Raw genomic sequence first — 22,594 nt, 5'->3', positions numbered from 1 at the left:
TTTTTACAGTGACTCATTAAGGGACAAGATACTGTTGTTATCATCATCATCATCATCATCATCATCATCATAATTTATTATTATTTGTACCCCACCCATCTCTGGGCGGCTTCCAACAAAGACCAAAAATACACTAAAATGTCACACATTAAAAACTTCCCTGAACTTATAAGAATTCTAATGTCTCAAATATAAATTAAATGTTCATAAATGTACAAGGCAAAAACATACCTAAGTATATAAACCATGTGTCTGAAATAATACAGGAGAGCAATCCTGAAGCCATTTTGACTCCCCCAATGACCTCAAATATTCCTCTGCAGTAAGGGAGGCAAATGGGGAAAGCCTTCCCATTGTCTTTTTGCTTGCAAATCCTGTCTTAAGGCTGTATTTGTGTCTGAATAGGGTGAGCCTGTGACCTGGATTCAGGAACTAAAGTGTTAGCCATCACAAAAGAATGGCCAGACTACCCAGATAATGAAATCAGTGACCATCATCTTGGCAAACAGGATTTCTGCTGTAGACCGCCTCCTTCTGTGATGTATGTATGATGTTTCAGGGGGCTGGTCTTGGGCTACAGGGTGGGCAATTTCAAAAGTCTATATAAGGACTTGTGCACCATTGTTCAGGGTTCTCCTTCCTCCTGCCTGTGGTGAGTGGGAAGTCCCTGTTGCAACAATTCCTTTAATAGATCAGGCTTACTTGCCGCTTTGCTTCTCAATATCCTCTGGTTGGTCTCTGGTACTTTCTCCTGCTGATAGGGAACTTTAGGAGGACTCTACAGGCTCTGGAATACCCCATAAGGGGAAAGGAGCAGTTTTTTCTTCTAACAGTACCAATGTCACAAGTGTGTATTACATTACATGTTAAAATGGTGTCATGTTTAGTTGCAAGTTGCTTTGAGCAAGATAACATAACTGAAGAATATCATCATCATCATCATCATATCTCTTGAAATTAGGCCTAAGTACATGTAATGATACTGAATGCCCCTGCTTACTCAATGACTTCTGTCCTTAAATCCCTTTATTACATTTAATTAATTACATTTCAGTGCGTCTACTCTGATCAGCACTAACACGGGATGCAACCCATAACCTGTTCTAATAATTGCATACTACTACAGAACATTTTGTTTATAATAAATATGTTAATATTCTAAAGATGTTTGTTGTTTTATGTTTGGTTAGCACAGTAAAGGGCTAAATACTGAAACCCCAACAAGGCAGGCTACGTGCACCCTTTTACAAGGGAGGCTGGCTTTTGGCCCTTCAGATGCTGTTGGACTACAACACCCATCATTCCTGTCCGTTGGCCTTGCTGGCTGGGGCTGACGGGAGCTGGAGTCCAAAAGCAACAAAAGCCCCGAGAGCAAAAAAACCTCTCCGGTTGCAGATTCGGAAGGGCTGCTCTCGCTGCCGTGCCCGCCCGTCCCAGCATCGCTATGACAACTTCAGGCTGTGTGTGTGTGTGGGGGGGGTTTCTTCTCTCCCTCCTCTCCTCTCTCCCCGCCGGCACGGTGACACTCGCCCCGCCTCCGCCATGGGCTCGCTTTGCGCAAGCGCAGCCGTGCTGATGCTGGTGGCGGCGGCGGCAGCTGCGGCGGCGGTTGGGGGAGGGGAAGGCAGAACGGCGTTACGCCACGCGAGAGACGGGGCTGGACCGAACGCGGGGAGCGGGGTCACGAACTCTGACCTCCCAGATCCGGACCCGCCACCGACAAATTAAACCCCAAGGAGCTGCTGCTGCGCCGCGGCTGTCAGGTATGACGCGGAGAGGGCAGCGGGGAGGAAAAGGAGGGGCTCCGGCGGCGCTGCCCGAGGCCTTCCCGGTGCGCCTGGGCCTCGGCTGGCGCCTCAGGGAGCCTCCTCGTCGGCGCCTGCTCTGTGCCCTGCGGCGGCGGCGGGAGGGCGCCGTTCCCATGTGGCGGCGGTAGCAGCAGCAGCTCCTCCTGCTGCCGCCGCCGCCCCTCTGACCTTTCACCCACAGGAAAGGCTTGCGTCTCCCCTCCCCGGATCCTTGCCGCGCCCCGGGACCCGCTCCTCTCCTCTTCGCAGGCCCAGGGCTCTCCTGCGCCGAGGCTGATGGAGCCTACGGGGCACGCAGCCCGGCCGCCGCGCGAGGTGGGAGCGGGTGGCGGCGCCGGAGGTGCTCAGTCTGGCTCCGCAGCAGCCATTTTGTGCGAGCGAGTGACAGCGGGCTGGGCCCTCACCGCGCTGCCCCGGTCGCTCCGGCAACAGCGCCCGCCTGCCTGCCTCCCTCTGGCCTGGCTCTGGTCCTTGGCTGGAACCTGAGGCCTTGTGGCCTCTCAAACGGCAGGTGAAGGCGGCGCGAGGAGCTTGGGCGTGTGACGTAGGAAGCAGCTGCCTTACCCCGAGTAGTCACACCGCAGGCCCTTACTAGCTCAGTATTGTCTACACTGACCGGCAGCGGCCCTCCAGGGTCTTCAGCACAGGGGGCATTTCCTCCTTTTGAGATGCCGGGGGGTAGGGGGGGTTGCACCAATGGACCTTGTGCCCGCGAGGCAGATACTGCGGCACTTCCTCGTCTGTTACAGTATGCTGTACTAAAGTTACAGGTGGAGGAAACTCACCTGGTTGAAGGATCCTCCATACAAAAGCGACAACAGAAGCTCCCGCACGTGGGTGTTCAGTGTTCGCGGGAGGGGGGGCTTTGCCCTCGCCTTGTCTCTTGTTTGCCAGCTTTCAGTGTACTTTTCGCAGGGGAGTGTTCAAATATTTATAGCACCTGTAGTCTAGAGTCGGGTTTACCACTTACAGAAATGCTGCTTATGAAAATACAGCCCAAGTGGTAGCCACTAGTCATCCTTTGTTCCATAATTTTGGATGATTAACCAATAGTGGAAAGATAAATCATTATTTTCCTCCTTGCCCCTTTCCTATACATCTGTTTGTGTGTGCAATGGTGGCTCCTTTGAATAGGGAGTGATAGCTTTATTTGGCCTCGGTTCATTTCAGTCTGTGCCCTTCAGTTATTACTTTCCTGTTTGACATACTGGAGAGGCTTGTGGCCCTGGGTGCGGTATTTTTGGTACAGTGAAAAGGAAGGTCATACCTTTTGCCATGTGAGAAAGTGACACTAACAGCTTTCCCTGTCTTTCAATTTACCCTTCTTAACGAGTCTTGTCAGATGGTGTGACTAAGTGGCTGGAAAACTGAATTTTATTTGTAACTTGCAATTAAAAATGTGTAACTTGTAATTAAAGATGCTTAATATTGAATATATTCCTTGGATAGGAATCATGATCTGGATTAGAAGATGATAGCTGATTTGTTTTCTTCCCCACTTGGAGATAGTACGCCCCTGAATGCCTGTTGAAATGCTCAGCCAGCTGTTCTCATGTGTACATATGTGTATAAGATCTAAAGTGGAATGTAATCAGAATTGAAATAATTTACAAGAGTTGTACATTATAGATTGCTTCTGTATCCATGAGTTGCACATGCTTTATTTAAAATATTTTTAGGCTGTCAATCAAAGCAGATTCCAGTGGACATGAACAAAACTATTCATACCAGATACAAATACAGCATATCAACATTCATAATGGAAATGGCTTAATGGCAAAAAGAATCAGCAGTAAAACTTTCTTGTTATGTGAATCCTTTACATCCATCAAGTCTTTCAACCAGTGATCTACTACTGCATGCTGTAGTGTAAACCACCCATTGCTTGATGCATAAAATTAAAAATGTCTGGAAACAAAAATGATCTTAATTTTTCTCTACTTGTTAAGAGGCTTTGTATTTAATAGTTCAGTTATAAAATATATTGTATAAAATTGTAGCAGTACAGTAATTGAATGACTGTTACAGTTAAGCACTTCACTACAGCAACTCAACCCAACTGAGTTTAAAACTTCTACTATTTTTAACTCAATGTGGGGAAAATATATTACGCTAGGGTTGCCATACATTGGAATTTCCTGGACACACACAGAATACTGCTGTCGAAAGCAGTGTCTGAGCGGAAATCAAGAAAATGTCCGGGAAAATTCACAGATATGGTAACACATGGCAACAACTTTTGTGTCTGGATTCTCACTTACTGAAATATAGCAACCCTAATTAAGCACTTACATATGCATTTTAAATATTTTTGTATGCCACCTTGAGCTCATTGATTATCTGCAAGTTCTAGTGTTATTCCTGCTCTCTGGTGTAAAATGGGACCTCCCTCTTTTTCATGACTCCTAAGGTTCCTCATGCTCCTGCCAACCTAGCTGTTCGAAAGCACGTCAAAGTGCAAGTAGATAAATAGGTACCGCTCTGGCGGGAAGGTAAACGGCATTTCAGTGCGCTGCTCTGGTTCGCCAGAAGCGGCTTAGCGAGATGAGCGCTGCAACCCCAGAGTCGGTCACGACTGGACCTAATGGTCAGGGGTCCCTTTACCTTTACCTTTAAAGTTCCTCAAGAGTGTTTGGTGAAGTACTTGGCTAAAAGCCTTTTGTAAGTCTTAAGTACACAATGTCAGTTGGATCACCTCTCTCAATACACTTGTTATCGTTAATTCTCAAACATGATTTTTAAGCAAGAGCAGCCCTCCAAGATTAGTTTCCCTATATTAATTAAAGGTGCATCTTCCCTTTCACTGTTGAGCTATTCAGCCAACTGTTAATCGTTAGCTGAAGTATTAGTTCAAGTTTCTTTATGTCATATTCTCCAAAGTACAGTAACTCATAACTAGAAACCAGCTGGACTGGAAGTCTAATTATATTCTCAGTTTTCCCAGTTTGAATTTTTAGTTCTTGCCAATTTTTCAAAACATCCACTTCTATAAACATTGTCATTAGACCTCAAATAAGAGCACATCACCAGCCCGATAGATCAACATTAACATACTGCATCAGAAGTTATTTGCATTCATGTTGTCTCTTAAGTTTGAGAGACAATTCCTGCATGGCAGGGTGTTGGACTAGATGATCCATGGGGTCCCAGTCCAACTCTTACCATTCTATCATTCAGTGTATCAAACTGATGTATTAACAACAACAATCACAACAACAAAGTTCAAACATAAAGCTGTGTGTGTGTTTGTGTGTGTGTGTGTGTGTCTAACATCGCAGTCTGGATGGAAAAAAGTATAAAGATACAGCACAGCTCCAAAGGGATAATAAAATATGAACCCACACAGCAATTCCCTTTACACACAATAAAGGTTTATAAAAATAAAAGTATTTTCCACCTGTGAGTTCCATTATTATTGAGAATAAAGGTTCAATATAGTGAGCATTTTTGACAAGATGCACACACTGAAACAAAATCTGAGTTTGGTGAATTTTTAACATAGCACTAAGAAACAAAATATTTCCTCATATCTATTTCAACTACAGTATGTCTATCTTTGACTATATAAAACAATTGAAGACAGTCCCCACTCCCTGTACACCAAACGTGTTTCACATGTACAAGAGTCTTCCTAGAAACCTAAGGTAACTGATGAATTGAGATCCACTGTTGTTGGGAATTCAACAAATCAAAGAAAAGAAAAGAAAATTTAGTATGTTAATGAACATTAGCCAGTTTTGGCAACACAATACAGCTCCCAAGACTCCACTTTCCCTTTACCTCCCAAGGCTGAAAGGGAGAAGCTCAGTACAGATTTATAGACTGAAGAATCTAGCTTTTTCCAGCTAGATAATGTCTAGACTGCACCATTATGAACTTGATGAAACAGTGCACATCTTCTCACAAATCTGTTATGTTTTCTTAAGTTCTTTATTTTCTGCAGATAACTGCCTTATAAGTTGATTCATATATTTATGAATTAATAATGCTATTGAATAGTTTTAAGTAATTGCTGATAAAATCTTAAATCATGTAATTAAATGTTCTCTAAATCTATGTAGATGGTACTTTAATAATTATTTGTGGAACCTAAAATTATAAATTATTTTCATTCTGTAAACAATTCCAATAAGATATTTGAAACTAAAATGATCTCATTTTATTTAATTATAGGAGTTTCTAGAAATTGATTATGTACACCAGAAGTGGAGTATAACATTGGTATATAGGTAAGCAGAATGCTAATCTTTGATTCCATTAAAAAAATTAAAAATGCAACACTATGAGTCATAAAGTGTAGGATTTGGTCCACTGTACATAAAATGTACAGTGGTACCTCTGGTTGCAGACAGGATCCGTTCCAGAGGTCTGGCTGGATCCTGAGGTTTTTGCACCGGAGAGACCACTTCTGCGCATGCGCACATGGCAAAAACCCAGAAATATACTTCCGGGTTTGCTACTTACATATCCTGAAGTTTACGTAACCGGAGGGATACGTAAGCAGAGGTAAGACTGTACTGTATATTGGTTAATAAGGCAGTTGGTCAAGGGTCCACAAACCTAGTTGCCCCTTCCCTTTCTTGCTTATGCCGGAAAATTCCCCTATTGTGAGTTCTCTAGAGAACAAGAGGTTTATCAGTGTAGAAGGCTGAGGGTCAGTACTGCTTCCCTCTTGAGTTTTGACAGAGGCGAATATATTGTCCGATATTGTTATGCAATAGACCTGTACACCACCACTTTGTGCAATATATATATATATATATATATATATATATATATATGGAGTGTTAACAAGTTATCTGTCTGTCTGTCTATCTATCTCCCCCACAAGAACAAAGATTTTATATAAAAACAGATAAAATAACTCAATAAAAAAATTCCTATTGTAATTCATGGCTAATTTTCAGTTCTAAGCAAAACTCAGAAAACACATTTTGATTGTGTATTTACAAGTGCATGAAATGTGAGCTTTGATGAAGGGTGGGATATAAATGTAGTTAATAAGTAAAATAAAATAAAGTAAAAAATGTTAATGACAACACATATGTTTGCAAGTGCTCCAGCTTTCTAAAACATGAATTGATTACCCTTTTCACAGAGCGCTTGAAGATTATAGCAGTGAAGCAACAATTAAATATTAATTACACTATTTGTGATCTTGTGGCTTTCCTGCAAAAATAATGAGTCATAACCTTTGTCTCAATTATGCTGATTATTTAAGAGAAGTCTGTAGAAGATGTGCAGAAAGGTTATCCAGAGGGAGATTTATGAAAATAAATTATAAGTGAAAATGTTTCACTTGTAATTGACAAACAATTGGCAGATGGTTTTCTGTTCAGCTGGAGAATGTTTGCACATGATCCTGCATGGATAAGGTCTCTAGTAAGCAACTAGTTTGAGAGAGAGAGTGTTGGGAGGTATTTGGGGAGGTAGGAGAGAATGAAGGCAAGTGGCTGCAACTGCTGCTACTTCTGTGTACTTCTCTCACTTGCTGATTAAGTCAAATGTAGTGCCCCATTTGATTATGGTATGTTGAAATCAATTAGGGGTATTTATGGAGCTGCATGGGAGAGTGTTTGCTTACTGATATTTTGATGATTGGTTTGTTTGTTCACTCCATGTAGCAATGACAGTGTCTCATCTGTGCAATTAGTCAATATGAAATATTTTGGATGAAGAGCAAGAGGGATGTTTTGTCAGAGGAACTGTTTACCCTGCCAAAGGAAAGCAAACAAAAAGCACTTAAGATCTGGCATGTTATGAATGGTCTAAAATGTATGATGTCAGGAGAACCCAAGTGGCAGGACATAGTATTTATTTATATCTCATCTTTCTGACCGTGGTATCCAAGACAGTTATTTGTTTTGCCATTGATGTGGTAGTTAAAGAAAGGCAGTACTGCAAAAGTATTTTCTAGAATAAAAATATTTCTGTCTACTCAAAACTGAGGTACCACTCAGAAGTAACTATAGCAGTATTGTAAATAAACCCATGTATGTTACTGACTTGCAGTTTACTTTTATACTTACCTGCTGTTTCCCTGCTGGCCATGTAGGAGGTCCCCTCTTCAGCATCTGGCATGGAAACGCAGGCTTTGATTCTTTTGACCTGCTAATTTAAAAAGTTCCCTTCTACCATGAAGGAGACTTGCTTTTCTCCACAGCTAGCACAGAAACCAAACTTGTCGTCCACTAGCACACACGCCTCACCAACATGGAATTCCTAGTCTAGGGGAGTTGTTAAACGTAAGGCTTAGCTATAGACACATCACTAGCTTAGCAGTAGTGCGGTCTGATTTGTTAATGCGATTGCTGTGTATTTTAAGAGTTGACAAACATTGCTGCTTTTCAGAGCCCTGCTGCTGATGTGCCATCAATAAAATCTTGACAACCATTGCTTGCTTTTGTTCTGGTTTTCTCTTAAAAACCTCTGTTTTGCAGGAAACACTAGTGACTCAAGATCATGGCAACTATTGAGGAATTGGCCCATCAAATTATTGAACAGCAGATAGGGGAGGTACGTGTACATTTTTACACTATACTGACTCAAGTTGCTATATCAAAATGTCCTTGGTAATTCATTGTCCATTGCTCTGGAATATATTGCTTTTTTATTTATGTTAAAGATGCTAAGTTGCATTCCAGAAAATTCTAGTTGATATTGATTTTGTTTGATAATTCAGCAAAGTGTTACAGTTTGGAGAAATAACAGCTGTCCTCCTTTGGAGAAGGTCATGTTTACTTATTACAAAGAACTGCTTCCACTAGTTACTCCTGTGTCTGGATACCCACCTAGCTTGATTATCTACAGCAGATACATTCCAAGTGGCTTGTAAGCAAGCTAGTTGTGTGTATGTAATGGCTATTCAGATACAGGAATCTCTTGGGGCCAGGGGCTGAGTAACTAGGAATTGTGCTTAAAGTGAATCTTAAACAAGTAGCCAATTCTTAAGCACAGCTGTCAGTGATTCTGTTCTGTGATTGCAGGGAATACAAATGTGTAGAAGGATTGCTCTAACACAGTCTTTAACTAAGACTTATTGGAAAAATCCACTTCTGTGGGGGATATTATTTGATAGCTATCAACACTGATTCCTGAATTAGCTTCTTGTGTGCTGCTGCAGTGAAAGAGCAATTTGACCCATTTGCTGTGCCTGCCAAACTTTGCTCATGTAGTTAGTCTGCCTTGTTTTTTGTTCTAGATAGCACATTCCCAAGGATCTGTCACACAAACACTAATGGATGGGACGGCACAAAGAATTCAGATTGTTCCTGCTGATACAGGTCTCTCCTTACCCCAGCGCATACAGGTACAGTCGGCCTAAAATACTTAACTAGTTGAAAAATGTGTCCTGAGCACCATATAACAATAGATTTCTGAAACAATTGAACAATAAGTGGAGACTCTGTGAAACTTACCCCATTGTGCACTTCTCCCACAACCAAAGCATGGTGTTAAAAGCACTGGATTTAACCCAAATGTGATGTTCCTCTGTGTGAGTGTGACCAATGTCACGCCCACCACCAGCATGCGATCCTTGGAGAGGTGGCATGCCATAAATATGGCCCTTGGGCCAAAAGATATTGCCCTCCCGTGGCTTTTTAGAACATTAGATTGTTTTCCTAGAACACCTTGGGAAGGAAGCTGAAGCCCTGAAACTTCAGGTCAAATCTGAAACCTGGCAACTCTCAAGTTTGGGGTTATATTGTGAATGCACACAATACATGCTTTAACAAGCTTTACTAAATTAATCTTAATTTGTGCACTGCAGGTTGGTTTTTCACCATTGTGGTATCCATGTTCCCATAGTTCCTGGAAACAAAGGGTTATATGTAATCAAGTCAAGCTCAAAGTAGACCTATTGAAATAAAAGGACTTGAGGTTCTTTTATTAATGTCTACTCCACGTATGACTAATGCTGAATATCACTCAAAATGTATGACTTTAGGAGAGATTATATTGTGATCTTTTACAACTCAGTGCTTTACAAATGAAAATGTATAGTGTAAAAAGCTAAAGTGTCAGATTTCTCCTGCCATAGTGGACCTCATATCACAGTCTCCAATCCTGTGCATACTTACCTAGGAGTAACCCTCCTTGAAAACAGAGAATCATTCTTCACAAATGTTATGTTAGAATGAATTCTGAAGAATTCAGCATCTAATTTCCAAGCTGGACGATTGTGAAGCTTTTTTCTTTTTTTTTTTTGCAAATTTTTTGCACTCCTAACTGAGTGATCATAACACTAGGTGAATGAGCTAGGATGCTGATTCATGTAATGTATGCTGCAGCTATTGAAAACAGTTAATATAGTTCCATTTTCTTTAATCACACTTGACTACACCATAATTCCACTAGACACACCTTTTAATCATAAGCTACCATAACTTGAAATAAATGTGTCACCAGATTGTCACAGATCAGCAGACGGGGCAGAAGATTCAGATTGTTACAGCACTTGATCAGACTACAACAGGCAAGCAGTTCATATTAACAAATCATGATGGTTCTACCCCAAGCAAAGTGATCCTTGCAAGACAAGATGCCACTCCAGGAAAGGTTTTCCTAACAACTCCAGATGCTGCAGGAGTCAACCAACTGTTTTTTGCATCCCCAGATATATCTGCACAACATTTTCAGGTATGGTGTCTCATGCTGTTAGGACTTATCAAATTACTTTTGAGACCTAGACTTTCCACTTCATGCTCATGCTAGTCCTGCCTTATAAGCTGCAGTGCAATATCCTGTATATGTTTTGTGGATTGATAGTCCTCTTATGCATAAGAAAGTAGCTTATTTGCTGTCTTGTGAACTAATAATATTGCAGGACATGTGTGCTTTCTTACTGGAAAAGGAAGCAATATTCAGAGAAAAATGTTTTAATTTTTTTAAGGTTCACAAAATGCTGGTTTATTGCTTTGAAAGGCAGCCAATTTTATTTATTTATCATTATTTCACTCACTCTCCAAGCAGCTCAGATTGTCATCTGAGAGCCCAGCAATTTGGCACACTTTGTCCTTCTGTAGAGCGACATGATTGGTCCTGTGTCTCAGTGCTGTGGTTCACTTTTTTCCCTACTTAGTATTTGTTGTCGTTTAGTCCTGTCCGACTCTTCGTGACCCCATGGACCAGAGCACGCCAGGCACTCCTGTCTTCCACTGCCTCCCGCAGTTTGGTCAGACTCATGTTTGTAGCTCTGAGAACACTGTCCAACCATCTCGTCCTCTGTCGTCCCCTTCTCCTTGTGCCCTCAATCTTTCCCAACATCAGGGTCTTTTCCAGGGACTTTTCCAATACTTAGTATTAGATTCATTTAATGCAAGGGTGAGAAATTGGTGGCTTTCCACATGTTTGAATCAGACCTAGTTAGTATGGCCTGCCTGTAGCCATACAAAGGCTATAGTCCAATGAATTTTGGAGGCCCAGAGGTTCCCCATCTCTGGTTTAATGTTTTCTAATATATTTATTGAAGAAGTCGGAGGAACTGATAAGTCATTTATTTGTTTGATTGTTTTCAGATTTTAACAGACAATTCTTCCATAGAACAGACCCTAAATAAAGTATTTGATCTCTGTGTTGTTTGTGGAGACAAGGCATCAGGTAAGTCGCTATGTAGTTCTACTATGCAAAATTTAATTGGCATTTCACTCTGTAATTTAACTGTTTTTGTCGTGTTTTAAACAAACCTTTTGTACTAGGACAGCAAGCATAGTTCTGATGTCTTACAAGTTCTTTTGAATATTAATAAGCCATCATTTGTTCAACACAACTAATTAAGTCTTTCCTAGTATAGTAATTCTTGTTTTTAATATCTGATTTCATTATAAATTTTAATGTAGATAGCATATGTAAACTGAGAGGTTGCAATGGTTAAGCAATATATAAAATTCTATTAAATAAATACAAATGTACGCAATTTAATAAAACATAAGAATAATACTTCATAATTAATGCATTATATCATGTATTCAGGACGCCATTATGGAGCAGTGACATGTGAAGGATGCAAAGGGTTCTTTAAAAGAAGCATACGAAAGAATTTAGTGTATTCATGCCGTGGGACAAGAGACTGTGTGATTAACAAACATCACAGAAACAGATGTCAGTACTGTAGACTTCAGAGGTGTATTGCATTTGGAATGAAACAAGATTGTAAGTATGAGTGTTTATAGGTTTATTGTGGGGAGGGTGATAATTATTGAAGGATTTATTTGTTCCTATGTGTTCTTACCCAGTCTCCACTCATTACATTCAAATTAGCAGTTGAGAATTAATTGAATTTTTAGTGACAAGATGCTACTGATGCTACAAAGACTTAAATTATAGAATTGTCACTTTTTGCTCTGAAGTCCTATACATGAGTCTTCAAGTGGCAAAAGCATATTGGCCTTTCCCTAACATTTTTGCTTACATTTGAAGATAAAAAGCCTTTCACTATTTCTGGAAGACACTCAGACTTGGGATTTGACAAGATCTTCCCCACCATCTCATAAAACGCTCAATTTTGAACAGCTGTGAAAAATATTTCTATATACAGGCAACACCGTGTTTATGCAGGGGTTGCATTCTGGGTCATTGCTCATGTAAGCTCATTTTGCCCCTGTCCCCTTCCGCTCCCACCCACTTCTAGGGCCAAAAGTATTGTGTGCATCAGTGATCACATGTGCTTTGGTCACATACAAAACAGTTGTTTCCTGTATATTGTGGTTGGTCATATGAGGTGCAGTGGCTGTACAGTTGAGAGAGACTTTTGATTTACAGTACTGCAGTAAGCAGCAAAATCAAAAGTAAAAATTTCTCAAAGTGGTGGTGTTCAAACTGCCTTCCATGTTCCTGAATGATCAGTAATTCTGAACAAGCTTCTGCAAAAGACAGTTTACTCACCACTATCATCCCTCTGTGTCACCCAACCAGAGGGGTGCTTTGGTTGTATTAAAATACAGATGGGGAATCCCTTTAGTTCTATGGACCAGATCCATATCAAGTTTGGCCTCACAGCCAAATTTGACAGTTGGGTGGGACTGCCCATTCACATGAAGTCATTATTACCTCACAGGATTGACATGGGGGTTGTCCACACACCTATCAAAATCCCTTGTGCAGGGTTCCAAAGTGTCTGGCAAAAGGCATGTGCAGCCAAACTCAGCAGAATTTAACCTCCTCTCATTAGCTGTTGAGTAGGGGTTGAATCTTGCTGTGTTGACTCACACAAACAGCCAAAGAAAGCCTGTAAAGGAGTTATGTCAGTTGCTGGGCATGGTTTGGGGGAAATGACCTTGCGGTTAAATTGGATCTCCTGGCAGGCCAGATGTCCCCCATCCCTGTGTTTTAGAGGGTGCACTCAGTTTATATAAGAAAACAGTGAGACCGAAAGGGCCAAGCTGTACCCCACAGGGACTAAATGCTTAATCTCAAACTCCTGCAAATTTAAACTGTTGATTGGCAACTGTGAATAAGATTTCCTAGAAGGTGGAAAATTTAAAAGCACCTGCTGGAGAGACTCTTAAGCAAACAACAGTATTCCTATCAAACTTACTGCTTTGTTCAAATGATGGTGAATGTATAAATAGGCATAGCCCTTCAATGTTTTTGAGTATCTATGGGTTAACAGACAACATTGCCAGTGCTAAGAGACTGGAAAGTATTTAGATATGAGCTGTGGGATTATGGATTTCTGCCTGAAGCCCTTTTCTTCTCATGCATGAATTCCTTCCAGTGAACTTAACCATAGTTGCATCAAGCCTAAAGTAAACGTACTAGATTTTGGTTATGTTTAAAGGCTAGGGGAGTTAATACACAGGAGGGTAAGAACTGGAGGGATGGGAAGTTCTGTCCTTTGTCTTAAATCTCTGGTCATGGCTAGGCGATTGCAAGAAGTGTTTTCAGTGAACAGAAAACAAATTTGTTAGGATTAGTTTATTTAAACTACAAAGTTGACAGTAGAAATTGAAAAGAAACTTGTTTTTAACAGCTAATTGTGTGTGAATTTTGGATTGTTACTGATAGCTCCACACCCTTTTGTAGCTGTTCAGTGTGAGAGGAAACCTGTTGAAGTATCACGGGAAAAGTCTTCAAATTGTGCAGCTTCTACAGAAAAGATCTATATCAGAAAAGATTTGCGGAGTCCACTTACAGCCACTCCAACTTTTGTAACAGACAGTGAAACAGCAAGGTATGCAAATATGGCTCTAGATTAAATAGTTTTGTGGCAGTTTTTTTGGTCATAAGCAAACATTTTTGCCTTTTTCTTTCAGATCAACAGGAATGTTGGAGTCCGGAATGTTTGTGAACATTCATCAGTCTGGTATAAAAAATGAGCCTGCAGTGTTGATGACTCAGGATAAGGTATATGATGCATTAATGAAATAAACTTTAATGGATTCACTTGTCTAAATATTTTGTAGTAATAACATTTGTTTGGCATGCTTAAGGAATCAATGTTTCTTCTGTCCACCCCCCCCCCACTGTGTGGTCCTGTTTTATAAAACAACATTGAGGTATGCACAGGAAAATGTCTGCAGGTCCTTACGGCAGGGAGCAGGGCAGAGGCAGGAAGCTACCTCTCTCTTTCCTTGTGTCTTCTTTCTTTCTTCCTACCTGCCTTTATTGATTTAAGGATAGAGGTAGCAAATCAAATTGCTTAGAACTGTGTTCTTCTGAGCCCAATACAATCTTTTGGGGTCACTGTGCCATGGATGCTTCAGTTAAACATCCTAACTAACACCCTCAACTCCAGCAAATGCTACTATCCACCCTTGAAGTGTACACCCTGAAATGACATCAACCATGTTTCATCTGCTTCTATAAGAAGCCTGCCAATCTTCCACCTCCACTCACCAGAGATCACGATGGGCGGGGGGGGGGGCGGGGAGAGTTGCTAAAAGACAAAGTTTGGCTCAGTTAGATTGTCTATATTAGCCCCCAAAGCCAAACAAGTTCGTTTTTGAACTTTGGAGACAAACTTGACACTCTTCCATTGAACTTAAGATTTGGCAAGCACAGGGTTTTTTGCTGTCTTGCACTACCATGGTCATTGCCAGTTTGAATCTTCTTTCTACATCTTCTTAAAGACATACTGAAATCTTCTTTCAAATCCCTGCTTCAGCTGTCTTTCTTATCACTGGTACTCAATAACAAGAAAGAGGGATTTAAAAGTGGTGGTACCCTGGAATATCCTCAGTCAAGTGTTGCAATCTTTTTGGAACAAGGCAAAACTGTTGTTGTTTCCCCAGGCATTTTAATCCGCTGGAAGTTACTGCTTTATTACTGTACTACTACAGTCATTGATGATACACTACCCTGAAGTTGGGGGAAGCTGTTTTAACATGTATTAACCAATATGTTATCTGAAAGTATTTATGAATAAGAGCTTGTCTTTTTAGTGCCACAGATATGCTTGCAACTGAGATCTCTTCTCTAATCATTTAGTATAGGTTCCACTGTAAGATTAATTGTTGTGTTAAAAAACATTAACTCTTTGCTTCCTCTCCCCTCCTTCTTAGGTTGAAACATGTCAAGGAGATTTAAGTACTTTAGCAAATGTGGTCACATCATTAGCAAGTCTAAGCAAGTCCAAAGACATGCCCCAAAGTAGTCCCGAGCTGTCCATGATAGAAAGCTTAAGCAATGGAGACGCATCACTGTCTGAACTTCAGCAAGATGAACATTCAAGTACCGATGTTACAAGGTAAAAGAATGGTTGCATATGAAAGTAGTAAATGGTCTGACAAAAACATAGGAACAATAGTAGGCACTTTAGCCTCCAGTAGTAAGTGTGATAATAGCATAATGAGCGTCAGCTATTTACAGGCATGTTCAGATGCTTTAATCAGCCTAAATGTATAGAGTCTAACACAAGAATCTGGTTCAGACCCACATATTGTTAGGCAGAGATATGCAAAAGTTTTGTGCCCATGCATTCATGTCCTCTCAGGATCCCTTCCCTCTTTTCTTGGTACACTGTGATTCTACAGTTACTGGATTAATTAACCATATGTTTCAGTTACACATGAATTGAGAAACTGTGGTTACCAGAACAAGCCAAGACTGTAAATCACTCTTTGAAATTGGTTTGAGATTCTGGCTTGTTCTGGTATGGTAACCACAGTTTCTGGGTCTTATGGCTTGGAAGAAATACTTCCAACTTCTTAAAATACAGTATTAATTTGTAATTATACAAATCGCTTTTTATAAAGCTGGCTGTGGAGGAAGAGTGCTGGTTATATGTCACTGTTCTTATTTCTGCCAATGATGCCCCAGAATGGACTTGTGCAATAGGAAAGAATGATTTTAATAATGTGAATTATCAGCATCCTGGTGGTGCCTGTTCACCCAGGCCCCAACACTTAGTGATATCCCCCCTTAAAAAAGCCAAAAGAAGCCAAATCAAAAACCATTCATTTAGTGGCCGTGCCTTTAGAACCACACAAGTGGGCAGCATTTCTCTTGCTTCAGGACTGGAGATTCCTGGGAACCACAGGCATGTTAATTCTCATTCCTGCTTTAATTTGGTTTAATGTGTGTTTTCTGGGCCTGAAATGGTTTTGTTTTGTTTCACTATCCTATCCAACTTGACTGATCTTACGTTTTCCATATATTATTTCTAGGGCATTTGATACTCTTGCAAAAGCACTAAATCCAGGAGAGAGCGCATCATGTCAGAGTTCTGCAGAAAGTATGGAAGCCAGCGCACGTTTGGTTGGTGAAGAAGCCAGCATGAATATTGTTGAAATAGAAGGCCCACTTCTGAGTGACGCTCATGTAGCTTTCAGGGTACTTAATTATTATTTATAACCCCAGGCTATTTAACTTTTGTAGAGACAAATTCAAGCCTGTTATGTGACCTTTTTAAAGAATAACATTTGAGGAACATACTTGTTTCATATAATATGTGATTGTCAACTACTTTGGTTGTGCAGTATTGTTACATACAAGGGGTAGAAGGTTCCTGGGGGAAGCATCTGTGTACAGAAACTCCTGTTTACTTGGAGAAAGAGCTTTTTCGTGTGTTTAGGGTGAGGACGGTCAGCAAGAGAGCAGAGAGTTCAAGGAAAGGTTTCTGGGGGAAGCAGATACTTAGAGGAATAGGAATGTGTCTGAAGAGAAGCTCTTGGGCATACTTGGGGTGAACAGGGTCATTTAGAGGGGAAAAGCCTGCCTGTTTTAACTAGATTTGTTATGTTATCAATTCTATCAAAGTAGATAAGCCTGCTTGTACTTTATTTTCAAAAGGGCTGCACTGAAACTTTTGCTGCTTTTACGTTTGAAAGTCATTCATTTATCTAGGGCAAATTGTAGAGCACATATCATGAAGTTTTCCAGTCCTGCGTTTTTAATATTATAATAAGCATTTTTCATTTTCTTTGAAGTTTTCTGCTATATTATTAATATCTGTATTCTTTGAGACATGACAAGTCATTAATTGTTTTAAACTATACTTTTGTAACAGCTTACCATGCCTTCCCCTATGCCTGAGTACCTGAATGTTCATTATATTTGTGAATCGGCTTCCAGATTGCTCTTCCTATCTATGCACTGGGCACGTTCTATTCCTTCCTTCCAAGCTCTGGGGTGAGTATTGAAAAAATCTCTTAATGTAACCAAGGTTTCAAAACAGAATTCCTCCTGGTATGGATGTAAACTTCATTTTGCAAAAAGTTTGCCATTTTATCTTAAAAATAGTAGATGGAGTTCAGTTGGCATTCTTACACTCATGGAAGGACTGTAGATTCACAGACACCTCTTCTAACTCAAGAGGTGGGGAGTTTTTGCTGACTCTCAGTGCCCCCTGAAAATCAGCTCCAGAGGGAGACCTTGAGGAACAGAATGGAAGGTGGTGTGGCAACTTGCAACTTAGTCATGCTTTTATTTATAAAATTTACGTGCTTGATTCCTGTGTTGGTCAAATATTCGGTGCTCAAAGACTACAATATAAATATAAATAAATATAAAGACTTCAGTATAAATAGTGGCAAGAGTGGCAACCCAACTAAGTAAATATTTACATGATTCAAAGCCCTGCCTATACATTTCATTCTTTTCTGCGGTTAGGAAACCTGAGTGTGATCAGAGTTTTCATGTTAGGTATGCAGAAAGTTCGGTTTCATAGTAAGAGAGGTCTTGTCTGCCTGTTGATTGTGTTGAATACTTGTGACTACATGCACTATGGCCTGGTTCACACGTTACACTAAGCCAAACCATGGGTTTGCATGAATGTGGGCTTTTGGTGAGGAGCTTGCTGCTTTGCTGTGCTGAGCTAAGCTAAGCCAGTTTAGTTGCGTGACATGTGAACCAGGCTTGTATTGAACTGAACCAAACAGTTCCATTAATATAGTTCTACTTCTTTTTAATAGGCAGGATAACAGCATATCATTAGTGAAAGCCTGCTGGAATGAACTTTTTACACTTGGTCTTGCACAATGTTCACAAGTAATGAACGTAGCAACTATATTAACGGCATTTGTTAATCACCTTCATAATAGTTTACAACAAGGTAAGACACATTGTTACAAGTCTCAGAATTGGTATGGATGTATGGACATTGACTTGCTTTGTTATTGATCGATCGCTACTGAAATAAATGCATTTTCTTATATTCATTTTGTGCCTTTCCCTTTACTTGTGGAAACAGCTAACTAAGAGCCCGTATTTGCAATGTTTTGTATTCACTTAGATAAACTGTCAGCAGATAGAGGAAAGCTAGTGATGGAGCATATCTTCAAACTGCAGGAGTTCTGTAACAGTATGGTGAAGCTTTGCCTTGATGGTTACGAATACGCTTATTTGAAAGCAATCGTCCTCTTCAGCCCCGGTATGTAAAAACAAGAAACTAAAACCTTTGGCCCTGTTCATTCAGTCTCTTGCTATGTTTACCAGCTTGCTGTTGGAGCAGATGTGCTTAGCTACTTTACTTTGAATTGTACCATCTAAATAGACCAGGCTGGGTTATTTGTGCTAAAACTAAGTGTTTCTGGGCTTTTTTGTCTGATTTCATGTTGGGTGTCATTTTTATGGCCATAGCTTGGCCCCTTTGGGGACATTTCATTTAGTGTCGCAGGTTAACATTTCTACATAAATCCACTGTGTGAGACTATCATAGTTTGGGTGGTGGCCTGTCACCAGTATGCAGATGATACCTAGTTCTGCATCTTATTAACTTAAGCACCCATGAACAGCTATGCCTGTTTTACATCAATGTCTGGAGTATATGGATATGGTTAAACAAACTTAAATGAATCCCAAAAGAGATAGATAGGTTTGATGCTGTTAGGTAATTGTAGTGGTCTAGATGGCGTGGCAATCAGCCAGTCTGTGGTCTGTGATGGTTGGGGTGGCAATCAGCCCATCTCAGCAGGTGTCCACTGCAAGCATCCACCTATACCATCTGAAAAGCTTGGGATACCCCCTTCAGCAGTAGTGCATGAGAGTATTCTCAATGAAAGAGAACTTTGTCTCTTCCTGTTTGAACAGAAGCATTTTTTGCTTAACTTATGATGGGTGGGTTTAATCTTGCTTATATCTAATGTTTTGCTTTTTTTTTTTGGATGGGCACAAGAAAAACAGGTGCTAAATAATATTTTATTATTGCAGTGAAGTTGCTTGTTTATTTACAGCTTTTATTTATTTTTACCATTTTATACACTAATACAATCATAAAGACAATTCAAGAAAAGAGAAGAAACAAAATAGACCAAGTGTCCATTGTATGATTCTAATAAAGCTGCTTTGCAGTTCATAGTTTCAGCTTTCAGCAGATACTGGACAATTGAAGTAGCAAAATTTGTTTTCATTTTGGGTCGTAAAAGAATATCTGCCATTATGTGTCCTTTGCTGCCTTTTATCTACATCTGATTTGCAGTCGATTTAACAACATACTTCATTTTAGATCACCCTGGCTTAGAAAACATTGTACAGATCGAAAAATTTCAAGAAAAAGCATATATGGAATTTCAGGATTATGTAACAAAAGTATATCCAGATGATACTTACAGGTATATATACACACATATCTGATTTTTTAAATGTTTCCTTTCAGAGTTGTATTAATTCAGGAAACTTCTGGGAACTAGTTTTGTGTTTAAAGTGTGAGAATATATTTTCTTTAATGGTAGGTTGTAATTTCTCTAGATAATGCTATTCCTTCATACTTTGCATATATGAAATAAATAGTAGCTGTAAGCTTTCATTTCTAGTTAAAGTTCCATTATTGTGTTTGCTTCAAAGTGGTAGGTCCTGAAGTTGCAAACTTAACAAAAAGGGTTTGTTCGTTCTTCTGGTTATACGTAGTCTGATTAAAATCACTAGGGTTTCCTAGAAGTCAAGCCTGTTGTCTGGTTTTATAAGCCACTGGCAAATGTTTAAAGGACAGAGCACTCGGCTCATTTTGGCAGGAGGGAACAAATAATACCCTTGCATGAGTGCATGGATCAGCCCCATATGCAGATCTTTCTTAACACACAATATATTTTGCTTACTAATACAGCTGAAGATTGTTTTTTGAATGTAAAGTTGTGTTACCCTTTTGTCAAATATGTCTTCCAGGCTGTCTAGGCTGCTTCTCAGATTGCCTGCTCTGAGACTGATGAGTGCTGCTATAACAGAAGAACTGTTTTTCGCAGGACTAATTGGAAATGTTCAGATTGACAGCATCATACCATATATTCTAAGAATGGAGACTGCAGACTACAATTCTCAAATAATTGGTCATGCTGTATAAAAGTTAAAACCGCGGATTCTATACCATGGCAATCATGGTAATTGTAAATGTACACTATCTCCAAGAGATAACAAGTTTTTCTGTGCAATTTTAACAAGAAAAATACAAGAAGGTGCAGCTTCCTCATTACCAACACATTCTGGAAACACAGTAGACTATCTTGACTGGTGCAGGATGATTTACCTTTTATCTGGTTTTCAAGAACTTTGTATATTGCTTTAGAATCTAATGAAAATCAAGAAGAGTAGTTCATCCTATTTTTGTAGTTTAGCTATACCTGGAACATGACTATAACAAATTCTAAAAAATGTAGAAAAACAAGCCTTTGATAATGGAGAAACTTCATCAAGGCATTTCCATGTGATGCTTTAGAAACAAAAAATAAACATTCTTCCCAATGCTGTATTTTCAGTATCTTGTTTCTACAAATTCATTCTTGTCCGTTTGATGCAAGTCTGAAATCCTGAACAAGGCAACTTATTTCTGATGTGACTGAGGGTTGCATCCCATGTTAGTCATACTCAGAGTAGATCCGCTGAAATGAATGGACATGACTAACTTCAGTTTATTAATTTCAGATGGTCTATTCTGAGTAGCCTAGGTGGACTGTAAACCCTGGACTACAAAGCTTTGGATATATTTCCAGTAGCTTTGGATGGAACTTAAACATTTTTATTAGCCAACTAGCATTTATTTAAATTGAAGATTAATTACAGAAAATCTGGAAAACTGGTTTGAAAGCCTATTAGTGCCCCAAAGCAATGATTATATTTAGATTAACTTGAGTCACAAATAGTTGTTATGTTCAGAGTTATATCCGCTGCTAATATGATTTAGGAATAAAAAAATTCTAGATACCTTAAATGTATCAGATAAGTATTGTGTGTTATTTCCTGAGTCCTGTTATATTATTTACGTATGCAAATCAGTTCATCAGTGCCAACTAGGTCTTTTTAGGAATATTTGTGCCCGTACATCTAGCTAGGAAATTGATTGATTATAAGCGTTAAGGTGCACATGAGCATATGAGCCATCTCACAGAAACTTACCAGTCATATTGGAATTGGATTTCCTTTAGCAATCCTGTCTTTTCCTGGAGGTTAAAACAAGTTTCAAGTTCTCATAATAAAATTCAAATAAGACTAGAAAGAGTTCCTTAAATGTTCATAAGGAGATAAATAAACCTTGATGGAAAGTATGTGTTACTGAATAGTACTCTGTTTTTCCTACACTGTAGTGATCACAGAATCCTCATAATTGCAGATTTTGTGTTTTCATAGTGTGTTTGCTACTGAGTATCTTCAGCCTTTGAAAACTTTTCCAGATGCACTTTGTGATTCATTGAAGGCTACTTCTTTTTTAATTACGGTATAGAATAGTTAATCTAGCATAAACACAAAATATTCCTTTACTGTGTCAAGGATTGTCCGTATAACTTTTTTTTTTTTGTAAATCTTGTTTTCACCTTTATTTCATGTGTTAAGTATTGATCATACTGAATAATCAGAGACAGCTGCCTCTTCTTGTCAAACTGTGGTATTTACCAACAAATGAAATAGGCCTTCTGTAATCTGGACAGCGTTATTTTTATCAAGGTTTTAAAAAATGATTTAATAAAAAGAGGTACCTTTTTATATACTTCAGAATGAGTCAACCAACAATAATGTAGTGAACAGTTTAATTTCTCCCCAAAAAGATAAGCATGCTTATGCACTTGGGCACATGCAAGCTTGTATCATACAATTGTAAATGATGTATTCCTGGGTACATCTTGTAGTTAAACAATTTATTGTTTTAAGTTTGTACAGATAAACTATATTACACATTTTCAGAATGCTTTCAATAAATTTGTTACAGCTAGTTCTCCTCCACTGTCACTGGAAATTGTTTCTGCATTTCATTCCACTTTTGTATACATAATTTTTTGTGGTTCAGTTTTTGTGTATGCATCAGAATGCCCCATTTACTATATTGTTGCTATATAATAACTACTGTAAATGTCTTGAAACCTGAAGAAGTGTAAATTCTATTTTGGCTGTATTTTTAAAAATAAATTGTAACTTTTATCATA

The 22,594-nt window shown here is 39.4% G+C and overlaps 1 protein-coding gene and 1 long non-coding RNA gene across 9 annotated transcripts in view; one reads left to right on the top strand and one right to left on the bottom strand.

The window, feature by feature from the left end:
• LOC310743337 overlaps positions 1-2,463 on the bottom strand; it is a 6,107-nt gene extending 3,644 nt beyond the window's left edge. Inside the window, exon 1 of the long non-coding RNA XR_014538963.1 lies at positions 2,425-2,463. This is a non-coding gene — a long non-coding RNA (uncharacterized lncRNA). The remainder of the gene's footprint in view (positions 1-2,424) is intronic.
• On the top strand, positions 1,263-22,594 carry NR2C1 (nuclear receptor subfamily 2 group C member 1). 8 transcript variants are annotated; one of them, XM_083573446.1, is made up of 16 exons: positions 1,263-1,763; positions 5,982-6,037; positions 8,249-8,324; positions 9,010-9,117; positions 10,218-10,448; positions 11,327-11,408; positions 11,781-11,960; positions 13,833-13,980; positions 14,063-14,153; positions 15,311-15,495; positions 16,415-16,580; positions 17,257-17,378; positions 18,161-18,300; positions 18,481-18,618; positions 19,693-19,798; positions 20,349-22,594. In XM_083573446.1, exons 3-16 carry the CDS (start codon positions 8,271-8,273, stop codon positions 20,521-20,523), a joined length of 1,926 nt encoding a protein of 641 aa, XP_083429572.1. In that variant the 5' UTR covers positions 1,263-1,763; positions 5,982-6,037; positions 8,249-8,270; the 3' UTR covers positions 20,524-22,594. The 8 variants fall into 8 exon arrangements, with proteins under 8 accessions (XP_083429572.1, XP_083429568.1, XP_083429573.1 ...); XM_083573442.1 differs by having other exon boundaries at positions 1,541-1,763; positions 13,815-13,980; XM_083573447.1 differs by lacking the exon at positions 1,263-1,763 and adding an exon at positions 1,825-2,641.

This window comes from Podarcis filfolensis (genome assembly GCF_964270895.1).
Source record: "Podarcis filfolensis genome assembly, chromosome: 10".
In the NCBI taxonomy this organism is placed as follows: Eukaryota; Metazoa; Chordata; class Lepidosauria; order Squamata; family Lacertidae; genus Podarcis; species Podarcis filfolensis.
This window is presented reverse-complemented; position numbering and strand designations above follow the sequence as displayed.